This window comes from Ananas comosus, linkage group 10, assembly GCF_001540865.1.
Source record: "Ananas comosus cultivar F153 linkage group 10, ASM154086v1, whole genome shotgun sequence".
In the NCBI taxonomy this organism is placed as follows: domain Eukaryota; kingdom Viridiplantae; phylum Streptophyta; class Magnoliopsida; order Poales; family Bromeliaceae; genus Ananas; species Ananas comosus.
This window is the reverse complement of record NC_033630.1, coordinates 3,021,975-3,035,528: the sequence shown is the minus strand read 5'-3', so window position 1 is coordinate 3,035,528 and position 13,554 is coordinate 3,021,975. Positions and strand designations below refer to the sequence as shown.

Below are 13,554 nucleotides of genomic sequence, written 5' to 3'. Positions count from 1 at the left end.
TGATGGGCATTATGCCGGATCTTACGTTGGTTGTGCGTAGTATGGCGGGCTTTCGAAGGATTGATCCGGACTGAGTGTGCGAACGAAGTTGCCTACCGAAAGTGACAACTTTGCGGTGCTTTCCCGATTATCGCGCTATTTTGATGTTCATTCCGTTGAAAACGAATGCGTCGAGGCGAGATTGGGATGATGGAGACAAGCGATTTCGCCATGCGGAATTAGACGAGCACGGTCTAACGAGTTCTAATTGGCAAAGTAGTACGAGATCGTCGGCACAATTTAGCAGGGTACATCTTACTTTACGAGATTTCGCCAAGAAACATGATTAACATTTTATCTACTACTTTGCACATTTGAACTAGTATGTGTCTTGTCGGTAGCACGGTGATAAGATGATTTAGAGGAGAAAACGGGCAAGCTTATTAGTGTAGAGGACGGTGCCTTAGAGAAATAGGTTATTGACTCTATATGGCGTTGGAAGATCTCCTGATTCAATGGTGAGTTTAGTGTCCCGAGTTACATTATAAAAACGCGCTACGGCCAATTCGATAACTAAACGCGTAGTGTGCAGTTGTTTGCAGCAAAATCTGGGTAGCTTGTTTTTTCGTAGACGATCTTATTCCAGGAAGAATAGAAGTGCTAGTTATTCTTACTTTAATTTATAATAGAGCTTGAAATAACTTGGCTACAGTGAACTTGTTTCAAATAAGTATATTTAAGTCAGGCCACTATGAAGAGTCAAACCTCGCGAGACTATGAGCGAGAAAGTTGTATCTTGTCTTAGGAACGGTATTATTGCGATCACGTTACTGCATTTACTGCTAAACTATCAATTATATGGTCTACTCGAAAACTCCTTCCACTTGAGTTGAACACGCTCCTGACATAATAAGAGAGGTAGAGTATCTGTGACCTTTTTTCCTCGCTCCATTTCTTATATTATATCAGATTTAAATTTTGGAAAAAGTTTTGTTTGATATTTTCATTGTCATATTCAATATTAAGTCTCCGAAGTCTTGATGTTTACTTGCCATACGTACGTAGCGGTAGTTATGGTTAGTTTGGCAAACTTTGAATAATCTCTTATCTTGCTTTTAGGTTGTCTTCTCTGCTGGAGGACATTTTTGTGAACAAGTCCCATCTGTAGGAATTTATTCAGGCCTTTGACAATACTCACTGGTTATGGTGCGAATAATGTAATTTTATGTTGTGTTTTTTTTTCTTTTTCTAGTATGTTCATTCACCTGCTTAGAAACGGCTGATTTCTTAGTCTTGTTGCGATGTTCGTTCCAAGTAAATCTTGCGAACGTGTAATCAAGCTTTTAAAGCGTTTTTATTGTTGTTTGTTGACTGCGTGGATGTATGAGCCGTAAGTGATAAGTATGTCACCTGCATTGTTAAGTAAATAAAGAACCACAGATAGTCAATATATTATAATTGATGAAAAAAGCTTCATAAAATGATATAATTATATATTGGCTCGATTATCACGGTGGCACGCACATATCCTATATGATATTTATATTTATATTATATATACTATAATGTTATATATATAGAGTGACTATGAATATTTACAAGTGTTTCCATCATGGTGCTTATTAGGTTTAAGTTATGGACTCGACTTTTTGATTATAATAGCCCTGACTTAAACCGATATTCAGACTACCGACCACTCTCACTAATCGGTAACCACTCCATCATTCAACCGCTCAGCAACTTGCTATTAAGGTGACGTAAAAAACACACAAGTATTCAACGCCCCATACTGATTTATTTGATCAATGTTTATTCTTAGCCGACTACTCTTAAATATACTATATATAACTTTGAGTCTCCGTATCGTTTTTAAAAGACCAAGTTTTTAGTTGCATGTAGATTTTTAGCGTATTGTGATTAACGATAATATACGGGTTATAGCGATGATATGGGGTCCGCCGTTTGATGTTAGGCTTGAGTTGGGTGGTTGGTTGAATTATTATAATCTATATGAGTGGAAAATGTCCGAGGAATTTAGATGAGTTTAAACGGGTTAAAAAATTATTTACGAAGCCGCAATGAAGAGAGAGAGAGAGAGTTGACGCTAGGAATGCTGTTATCGATAACAAACGAGGTTCCGTTGTCATCTATTGGGTTTTCAATGTAGAGCCTTTCCAAATCGACGGATCCGGTACTGTTGAACATGGTCATATACACTTGAAGTGTCTTTACAATATCAAATATTTCAATATTTTTCGGGCACCTCATTTGCCTTAATAATCAAAAGGATTTTTAATTTATAATTTTAATAGTTGATATGATGGTTTTCTCGTTAAACGGCTTGTAAAGATATCAAATCAATTGATATTTTTGTTGGTGAATAATTATTTAAACTATTTTAAACAAGATCAATACTCTCTTTGATCTTGATTACAAGACTCAAATAAATCATACATTATATTTAAAGAATATTTATTTGTTCAGCCCGTTCATATTTTGTTGTGTTCACTCGCATGGATAAGGAGACATATCGGAATATTAATGAAAATTTGATTTCTAAACATTTATGTGTATTAAATCATTGTTAAACGGTGCTTGATCGTCATATCAAAGGCTCCATCATTCGAAAGATAAAGTGTGGCTAACGGAGCCCGTTTGCAAATATCTCAATTAGCATTTCTAGCTCAACTCATTTACATAGAGGTTTGAGCTAGAATACTCTCAAAAAACATGTCAAGGGGTGATACTTTGAGTTGATTAAACCATTGATGAGAGGTAAGTAGGATTGGGAATGCGTTGCAATGGATGAGTGTGATAGGTAGCGTGGTAAGGTTAGGATTATGTGATTTGAAGTATCCAAGGGGCCATTAGTAATTTAAGGAGTAAATCCAAGGGCCTAGAACTTAAGAAGAACCAAGGAGTTTGCTTTTATTAAAGTATTCGTAACTCAATTATGTATATATATATATATTATGAATATATATATATTTATACGTATAGTATATATATACTAATAATCATAATATAATATATAAAGAGAGCGAGAGAGACGATCGGGGGGACGTGGAGGAGAGAGAGAGCGGCGGGCTGATATGCTTCTGGAATTCACGGATTTGGCTCCGTGCGTTCAAGTCTTTTCGATGTTGGGACTTATCCGAATAGACGATCAACTCGTTAGATTTGATTTAGAATTTTAAGTTATATTAGAAAATAAATTTTGTTATTTTTTATATATATATATATATATATATATATATATATATATATATATATATATATAGAGGCTACTATACTATTTACACAAAAAGAGAAAAATAAGTGAGTGGATGGGGAGTGTGCAGTGTAGCACTTATTTTTGACATTTATCCCTTCTGATTAAATGGGATACATATCCTAAGACATATATCTAGCCATTTGCTTGTTATTGTTACAGAAATTAATATTGTCAGTGTACATTTTATTTTATTGTATAAATTATCATTAGATATGATGTAATAATATTACTGTTTTATTTTTAGAGCGAGAATTTTCAGTTGAATTTATCATGCACTTAGCTTTTAGTTTATAACTCACGATACGTGTTACCGACCGTCCCTAGAGTAAGCGGCAAAGAATTTGATGATTGGTATTCGAGACCTAAGTTCAAATCCTACTTGATTCACATTTCCGACTAGATTTATTTCTAAATGAATTAAACGAAACGGATAGCATACTACCTAACTTAAAAAAAAAAAAAAAAAAAAAACATTCATGTTAAACAAAAAAACTTACGAAACGTGTTAGCAGTGATGTATACCTATATTTCGTACAATGATATCAAATTCGTGCTGGCCTATTTATTTGCTTAGCCTTTTAGGTTGATATTAATCTTCACATAAATTCGTATTGAATGGGATCATTTCGACTCCGCAGAACCGAGATGGGATAAGTTTATCTTAGTAAATTAAAATTTTGAAAATGTATTTAAGTTATATTATTAGCTTAGCTCTTTAGGTTGGTATCAATCCTCATCACTTAAATCTGCGCCAAATAAGGTGTGGACTAGAATAGGACGAGAATATATAATTTTGATTGAGTGGAAGCACGAAGAGGCAATTTTTTTTTTTTTTTTTTTTTTTTTTTTTTTTTTTTTTTTTTTTTTTTTTTGCAGTTTGAAACTTTTAGAAAATGTATGTAATAATGTAATAATGTAATTAAAGTAACTATCTCACCCAAATTCCACACGGCATCTCCTCACTCTACTCCCAGTTTTGTCAATAATATAAGGATTAATTTCATACAAATCTCTACAAATATAGTAAATAATAAATATATTTTTATAAAGTTTAATTTTTATATATATTATTTTTTTTTGAGAAATAGGTAGCACGCTACCGCTTCGTTTATTTCATTTAGAAATAAACTTAGCTGGAAATGTGAATTAACTAGGATTCGAACTTGGGTCTCGGATACCAACCACTAAGCCCTTTGCCACTTGCTCTAGAAACGGTCGGTAACTTTTATATATTGTTCCTATAAAGATTTTAATATTTTTTAAATATGTCCTTCTGATTTATTACCGATAGAGAACCGTTAGAGAACTGTTTATATTTTCAATTTTGCCATCACAAATATGTCCTTCCAAAAGCGATAACAATATAATATAAGAAGAATAAAAATATCAAAAACTAATCATGGTATAATATTTAACCTGTGGTTAACTAAATTTTTCTAACGGATTCTACCAGCAGGAATATATTTAAAAATATTAGAATTTTTACTGGAACAATATATGAAACTTGAATTTTATATAGATAAATTTATTATTCACTGTTTCTTCCCCAAATCATCACACAACAATAAAACTCACGCGCATACAAAACAACGGACACAGAGAGCAAACTCGGCGCCGATTAAAAAGCCGACGCCGACTTGTTTTAACCCCTGTTTGGTTCGGCCCCTGTTGGGAATCCACATGCAGTAGAAGCGCCACTCAAAACGCTCCCCCGATTTTAAAAACCCACTGAAAAGATTCGAACTTGATCCGATTCCCATCGACAAACCGCGGTTTCGGCGCTTCACTGAGGTTGGTTTTGTTTGAAATCTCGAAAAAATATGTGTGCTTTTATAAAGTTTTGTTTGATGGGTTTGCTTTCCCATGTGAAAGGTGGATTCTTGTATTTTAGTTTGTAATTTCAACACTTCCGTGATGTTTGTTGTGCTCAACATCTCGAGAAAAATGTGTTCTTTTAATTAAATTTTATTTTATTGGCTTTGTTTTTCAAAGTGAAGCTACGTTTCTTGTTGAAATAGTTTTTTTGACTAGGAAATCTCCTACCTCTACTCTCAGTTTCAACATTTCTCGGAGGTTTGTTGTGTTTAAAATCTCAATAAATATTCGTGCTTTACTGGGTTGCTTCTCCCCGTGAAAACATAGTTTCTTGTTCAAATAGTTTCCTTGGTTAAAAATTCTCACAATTTTATTCGTAGTTTCAACACTTCTCTGAGGTTCGTTATGCTCAAAATCTCAATAAAAATGTGCTCTTTTTATCAAACTTCCATTGGTTAGGAATTCTCCCAATTTTATCCATAGTTTCAGCACTTCCCTGAGGCTGGTTTTGAATAAAATCTCAGGAAAAATGTGTCCTTTTTATCAAATTTCCCTTCCTGGGCTTGTTCTTTCATGTTTAAGATAGCTTCTTGTTCAAATAGTTTCCTTTGTTAGGATTTCTTGTGCTTTTAATTTTGGGTATCTTTGGTTGGTTTATCGATTCTGATGAAAAGCTGCACAGGAATAGCATCTTTTTCCTGTTTTTACTTGTTTTCTTAAGTAGATTCCCTTTGCCCTAACTTGTATCTTTTATTTCTTATACCTTTTGGGCATGCTTAGGTTGACCTTGTTCTTAGCAGGTGAGCTGAAACGTGCTTTTCCCTGCTGAATTTTTATTATTTATTATGCTCTCATCGAAAACCACGATCTCCAATATATTTCTAAACATTTTATCACATGGTTTGTAGTAAATTGTGTCGCGGTTTCAAGATGCGATCTTTTTAAATCAGAACCCGGCCATTGTTGCAGATAAGCGCGAAAATTTGACCGGGCATCGAAGATGCTGGAGAAGGAGGGATTGAACATCGAAAAGGTGATCGGCGAATTCGAAGAGCTCACGAAGAACGCTGTTGAAGTTCAGAGAGAGACCTTAAAGAGAATCCTCGAGGAGAACGGCGAAACCGAGTATCTGCGGAGTTTGGGTCTAAGAGGAAGAGTTGATCCAGGGAGTTTCAAATCATGTGTCCCATTAATTACACACAAGGATATAGAGCCTTATATACAGAGAATTGCAGATGGGGATTCTTCTCCTATCCTCACTCGGAAACCAGTGACCAAGATATCACTTAGGTAGTAGTATTACGAAATCTCCTTTCGATGAATATAATTTTTTTTTTTTCTAAATTTTCCTAATTTTGTACGATTTTGGGTTCGTAGTTCCGGTACTACGCAAGGGAAGCCCAAGTATTTGCTGTTCAGCGAGGAGTTGGTGCATTCGACAATGCAGATATACCGAATATCATATGCTTTCAGAAACAGGTACTGTTCTATTTCAGGCCACTTCGTACCGGATATTTTCTTCGAGTTTACACTTCATTTTTTTTTTTTTCGTATTCGTCTGCGGAGTTTGGATAATACCAAAACTTGTGCTGGTTACTTTCATTGCATAAAAGAGATGTATGGTGTTTGTCTTATTCCTTTCTCAAGTGGCCTTTGTGGGCTTCTCTTTTCATTAAAAGAAATAGGCTAGTTTTAGCTATAGTACATTTAATTTTGGTAGAGTTATTGAGTGTTACACATAATGTTGATTGACATTAAGCCACTTGAACCCTGAAATGGGTGGTCATTTTCCTCTTTTTCGCTTCAAACATTAATTATTATACAGATGATCATGAATATTATTATTATTATTATTATTATTTTTGGAACTCTACTTGTCTCAGGGAATTCCCTATTGAACCTGGAAAAGCACTTCAATTCATTTACAGCAGCAAACAGTTTGTAACCAAAGGCGGGCTCATCGCCACGACCGCGACGACTAACGTATACCGCAGTGAGCAATTCAAGTCCACTATGAAGGATATCCAGTCCCAATCTTGCAGCCCCTTCGAAGTCATATTCGGCCCCGACTTCCACCAGTCCCTGTACTGCCACCTCCTCTGCGGACTAATCTATTCAGACGAAGTTCGATTCGTATCTTCTACATTCGCACACAGCATCGTTCACGCCTTTCGAACCTTCGAAGAAATCTGGGAAGAACTGTGTAATGATATAAGAGGAGGAGTTCTCTCCTCGAGAATCACTATTCCATCTATAAGGGAAGCTGTTTCCAGTCTCTTAAGCCCGAACCCCACCCTAGCCGATTCGATATACGAGAAATGCGTGAGCTTGAGTAACTGGTACGGAGTGATCCCCGAACTTTGGCCTAACGCTAGATACGTGTATGGAATCATGACGGGCTCGATGGAACCGTATTTGAAGAAACTGAGGCATTATGCAGGGAATCTACCGTTGGTTAGTGCGGAGTATGGGGCTTCCGAAGGATGGATCGGGACTAGTGTCGACCCGAAGTTGCCTCCCGAGTTGACAACTTTTGCTGTGCTTCCCGATATCGGCTATTTTGAGTTCATTCCCTTGAAACCGAAGGTCGAGGCGAGGGAATTGGAGACAAGCGATTCGCATGCGGAATTAGAACCGGTCGGTCTAACCGAAGTTCAAGTTGGCAAAGAGTACGAGATCGTCGTCACCAATTTCGCAGGTACATCCTCTATTTCACCGAATTCGCAAGCAACATATTAAATTTTTCTACTACTTTGAACATTGAACTAGATGTCTTGTCGGAGCACGTAAAAAGTGATTTAGAAGGAGAAAAAGGCAACTTTTAGGTAGAGGAGGTGCCTTTAGAAATAGTTAATTACTCTAGAGCAGTTGGAAGTCTCTTTCAAGGTGAGATTAGTGTTACCGGTACATAAAAATGACGGCCCAATTCGATAACTAAAACCGCGTAGTGCTGCAGTTGTTTGCAGCAAATCTGGGTAGCTTGTTTTCCGTAGACGAATCTTATTCCAGGAAACTTAAACATGCTATTCTTAAACTTTAATCTAATTAAAGCTGAAATAAGCTTAGCTACAGGAAATTTGTTCAAAGTATATAAGCTAGGCACATGAAGAGTCAAACCGAGAACATGAGCAGAGGAAAGTGTACTTGTCTTAGGAACGGATTATTTAATGCGATCACGTTACTGCATTACGGTAAACTATCAAATTGCATACGAAAACCTTCGACTAGTTAACACGCTTCTTGTCTTGAACATAATAAGAGAGTAGAGTACTGGACCTCTTTTTTCCGCAATCTTAATTATTCAAGTGTTAAATTTTGGAAAAGTTTGTTTGAAATATTTCATTATCATATTAAATTAAGCTCTCCGAAGCTTGATGTTACCTTGCATACGTACGTAGCGGTAGTTAGGTTAGTTGGCAAAGCCTTGAATAATCTTCTATCTTGCTTTTAGTTCTCTGCATTTATTTGTTGACAAGTCAATGTAGGGATTAATTCAGGCCTTGACAAATCATTGGTTAGGTGCCGAAAAATGTTTGAATATCATTCACTAGACTAGAAACGGCTGATTCTTAGTCTTTTTGCGATGTTTCGGTTCCAAGTAATCTTGCGAAAGGTAACATCAAGCTTTTAAATTTTTTTTGTTGTTGTTGACTCGTGGATATGCCGAGTGATAAGTAGTCACCTGCATTTACGTAATAAGAACCACAATAGTCAAATATATATATGATGAAAAAAGCTTCATAAAAGTGATTATATATTGCTCGATTAATCGGTGGCACCGACATATATATATATATATATATATATATATATGTACATGTACATGTACATGTACATATATATATATAGAGTGGGCTACTATGCTATCGGAAGCACGGAGCCTTTCGTGCTTCCAGCTCGTTTTCGATGTTGCAGCTTTCGAATCGTCGATCGGCTCCGTTAAACTTGATCTAGAGTATTTGGAGTACCTAGAAAATAAATTTTATTATTTTTCGATATCATTTGCCTAGTGAAACGAAGGGGCTTTAAAATTCAACGGCTGAAAAAAAATCTACAAATGTATATAATGATGACATTAAAATTTAAATCAAATGATATTGATCTTGTTTTTATATACGTATAAAGGAATTTTCTATCAAAATTCACAGTGATTTGGATACTTTCTACACCCGTTAAAACTGGCAAACGGCTTCACACGACTCATTGAAAATTAATTGTTGATTTGAGCCCATTCGATCACTAAGCATGTTCTAAAATATAAATTTATTTCTAGGTACTCCAAATACTCTAGATCAAGTTTAAGGGCCGATCGACGATTCGAAAGTCGTCCAACATCAAAACGACTGAGAAGCACAGGAAGGCTCCGATGGCTTCCGATAGCAATAGTAGCCTCAGCCTTACACATATATATATTATATATATATATATATTATAATATATATGTTTGAGCTTCCATATAGCTGTTAAGAAAGTTACCAAGTTTTCTTGTGCATGTAGATTTTTAGGCTATTGGATTAAGAGATATAACGGTTAGGATGATATGGGCCCTGGGTTATGGTGGTTGTTGAATAGTATAACTAACATGGTTGAAAAATGGATCCGAAGAATAGATCTAATCGGTAAGAAACTTTACAAAAGGCACCAAGTGCTTGTCTTTTAAACACAATAGCTGGACTCACATATATATATATATATATATATATATACTATAGAATTGAGCTCCTGATGCTTTTAAAAAGTATCAAGTTGTTGGTGCTGTGAGATTGTTAGCCATTGGATTAAGCCAATATATCGGTTATAAGGATGACAGTGGCGCCCCTAAGGGTTGAGTGTGTGGTTGGTTGAGATAGTATAGATCTAATGGTTGAAAAATGATCCCGAAGGAATTAGATCTAACAGGTAAAAACTTTACGAGCCACACAACAACAGAATTAGGTTATAGGACACATTGTTTGGGACACTTTTGAGTAAGTGTCCACTTTATGCTAAACTTAAAGAAAACTACTAATGCCTAAATATAAAGCCGCCAATCCAACAAAAATAAAAAATAACTCTACTCAACCACCGCAGCCCGAGTCCATTTGCCCGAATTACAAATAGAAAAGAAAAAAAAAAGCAAAAATCAATTACCATATTTCTTCTCTCTTCACATTCAATTCTACTGAAATTACTAGACGAAGAGTCATTCCTGTCGTCCTCCTACCGCCACCGCAACCAACGAAATTAGAGTTCGGCGGTTGCTAAATGACTTAAATAAGTTGTTGGTAAAATAGTCAGAGCACTCTGTTTGTTTTTTTTTATTTTTATTTTTTCTTTAGGAGCGACACTCTTAAACTGCTCACTATATAACCTAGGCGACCCCACATATACAACACTTTATCTAAAAGTTCGGTAATTTAGCTAGATCAGACTTTTTTGACAATGTAACCTACATTTAAAAGTGTCGCTATAGACCGTTTTTTGTTGTAGTGCCAAATGTTTGGTGCTTTTACAAAGCACCACATAACTAGCTGGACTCCATATATTATATATATATATATATATATATAATAACAGGCTAATATACTATTAATAGCACCAAGTCTTGGTGCTACTCCAAGTTTTTGGCCATTGGATTAAGATGATGTTGCGGTTAAGATGTGTGGGCTCCCAAGGTTGATGGAGTGGTTGGTTGAATATATATAGATCTAAACGGTGAAAATGATCAAAAGGGTAGATCTAACGACGAAAACTGGTAAGCACCAAGTGCTTCATCTATTAATAGCATAAGTACGCGGACTCTCTCTCTCTCTCTAATCTCTCTCTCTCTCTCTATTATATATATATATACCATTTTCTTACCTTTGCTGCTTTTCGTTTGTTGATTAGGTAAATATAAAAATTCGTCCCCCCCCCCCTCCTAGAAAACTATAGCTTATATTGCAACGAGTATTGAACATTGCATGCAAAAGTAACTATTCATATATAGTAAGATGATCGTGTTAAGAACTCGAAATACCTGAAAATAAGATCCAACGTAGTCGTTACATATATTTGGTTTGCGTCTGTTGTAATGGCAAACAGGATTGTATCGATACCGACTAGGCGATGTTGTGAAAGTCGCGGGTTTCCACAACTCGACACCGAAGCTCAAATTCGTATGCAGGAGGAACCTCCTGCTGTCCATCAACATCGACAAGAACACCGAGAAGGACCTCCAGTTAGCTGTCGAGGAAGCCTCCAAGCTGCTAGCGGCGGAGAAGCTCGATCTAGTCGACTTCACGAGCCAGGCCGACATGTCCACGGACCCGGGCCACTACGTAATCTTCTGGGAACTGAGTGCTGATAATGCCCCAAAGGATGTGCTACAAAGCTGCTGCGATTGCCTGGACCGCGCGCTGATCGATGCGGGCTATGTCGGGTCGAGAAAGATCAAATCTATCGGGCCCCTCGAGCTCCGCATTGTTCGAGGAGGGACATTCCAGAAGATTCTTCACCATTTCCTGGGCCTCGGGGCCGCGGTGAGCCAGTTTAAGACGCCGCGATGCGTCGGACCGGCGAACGCAAACGTTTCGCAGATTTTATGTGATAATTGTATTGAGAGCTTTTTTAGCAATGCGTATTATTGATACATGTTAGTATGAAATATCAACTCATCATCTTATAATTAATAAAATGTGTTTGAATGTGTTGGGGAATTGAAAAGAAATAAATAACTTTAATTATTTTAATTATTTCTTTTCTTTGTTTTGCTTTGATGTTCTTGAAGATTTGTGAAACACACGAGCGGGGATCAAACCACAAGTTAAATATGAAACTTAAACCCAAAAACTTCTTGCAGTAGAGAGGCTTTAAGACCGGCTCTGATATTATACTCTACAGAAGATTTATCTAGTAAAAAAATAATTTAGAAATAGCTAATTTTAGAGTGTGTTAGGTTCATTAAAAGTGAGATCTAAAATTATCGGTTCTGAAAAATGAAAATGAAAATACTCACTTTTTTACCAGAACGCTCGAATAAAAACTTCTTATAGAAAATTGATGGCGCAACTTTTCGTCTCATATGAGTACCAATCATGGAAAGTTGGTGCGGCGCGTATTTTTTGCGACCTTTTTGTCGAACACAATTTCCCTACCTCCCTAAATAGTCTTACGAACAAGGACGATAACAAGCATGAGATCGATTTTTTGAATAGTTAATTAATAGATACTTACAAATTCTGCCGAATTCATCTTGCAAACAGCAATCAATTTCAGTACATCTGTTTTATAAAAAACTTCGAATTCAGCCATATTCGTATGGCAGACGGCAACCAATTTCAATACATCTGTTCTGCTAAAAAAAAACCAACGTCAACGGTTCCTCACTGGCACTAAAAAAATAATGAATAATGAGAGTTGTTTGGAGTTGATCGAGTTGGCCCTATCATTGCTGATCACGTGGTTGAGCATCAAATTGGTGCGGAGAAGTGACAACGTGGGTACGTACGTAACGTCACATGTTGTGCATGGCTTGTGGGACCTGCAAATGCAGGTGCATCTATATATTTTAATTATAATGTATGTCTTTATTTTTTGTTTGAATTTTTAGAATTATTGATTAGCACTTTGGAGTCACGTGTCTCACTGAAAAAAATAGAGTGACCATGTAATTAGAATTTCGACGGCCTTTGTCTTCTATTAAAAGTTGTTTTTCATTTTTTTTTCTAGAGATAAAGGTAATATATTGTCCACTTTGTTTATTATTTAGAAATGAACTCGGTTAAAACTTTATTGTATGAAGCAATTAATTAGGTTTTGAATTTAGGATCTCACGTATACATCGTTAAGTTTTTAGCCAACTGTAGTAGGTACGGTCAATTCTTGGTATTTTATTGTTGTTACTGTATTTAGTTGAAATTCTGTGAGTTTAAAAAATTCAGAGTTCCGCAAAATTTTGAAAAAAATTGGCAATTGTGGGAATGATAAATTATAAATATGTAACACTGAAAACATATTATTATATATATAAAAGCATTAAATAAAAGTGCAAAATATACTGAACAATTCATTTGTTAGCGTAGACCTAAACAACTAGAGGGTCGAGCGAGGTTTTGAGTCCGATTATATATTAGCCTGATTCGGCTCACTCTAATGGGCCTACCGATAGGCCCAATACGAGTCCCGGGCCTCACGGGCCGAGCCGCGGGTTGTAATACATAAGACATAATTCTTTATGGGTCGAATTTGGTAATTGTGACTAAGAATTTAAGTGCCGAGGCACGGAATTATGCCCAAAGCTTATCGGCGCGGTACGCTATGGTGTGTGTCAGGTCGTGCCGATGCATGCCGGTTACAAAAAAATATGTGTATTGACACGTAATGGAATGAAATATTTATTAATTTTAGCAATAAAATATGTCAATTATTTCATATATTATTATTATTATTATTATTTTTTAAATTTTACTGAAAAAATTATTTACTAATTTCAGGAATAAAGAGTTTTGAATTGCTCTATCGGCCCC

At 36.0% G+C, this 13,554-nt stretch overlaps 1 protein-coding gene across 5 annotated transcripts; it reads left to right on the top strand.

The window, feature by feature from the left end:
* LOC109716181 (jasmonic acid-amido synthetase JAR1-like) lies at positions 4,829 to 11,745 on the top strand. 5 transcript variants are annotated; one of them, XM_020241505.1, is made up of 5 exons: positions 4,829 to 5,044; positions 6,038 to 6,358; positions 6,446 to 6,547; positions 6,952 to 7,766; positions 11,132 to 11,745. In XM_020241505.1, exons 2-5 carry the CDS (start codon positions 6,069 to 6,071, stop codon positions 11,674 to 11,676), a joined length of 1,752 nt encoding a protein of 583 aa, XP_020097094.1. In that variant the 5' UTR covers positions 4,829 to 5,044; positions 6,038 to 6,068; the 3' UTR covers positions 11,677 to 11,745. The 5 variants fall into 5 exon arrangements, with proteins under 5 accessions (XP_020097094.1, XP_020097095.1, XP_020097099.1 ...); XM_020241506.1 differs by having other exon boundaries at positions 5,977 to 6,358; XM_020241510.1 differs by lacking the exon at positions 4,829 to 5,044 and adding an exon at positions 5,243 to 5,326.

Coding starts and splice junctions, on each gene's coding strand:
- LOC109716181 (XM_020241505.1), top strand. CDS start 6,069: ATGCTGGAGAAGGAGGGATTGAACATCGAAAAGGTGATCGGCGAATTC. Junction 6,548..6,951: donor TCATATGCTTTCAGAAACAG/GTACTGTTCTAT, acceptor TACTTGTCTCAG/GGAATTCCCTATTGAACCTG. Junction 7,767..11,131: donor CGTCGTCACCAATTTCGCAG/GTACATCCTCTA, acceptor AATGGCAAACAG/GATTGTATCGATACCGACTA.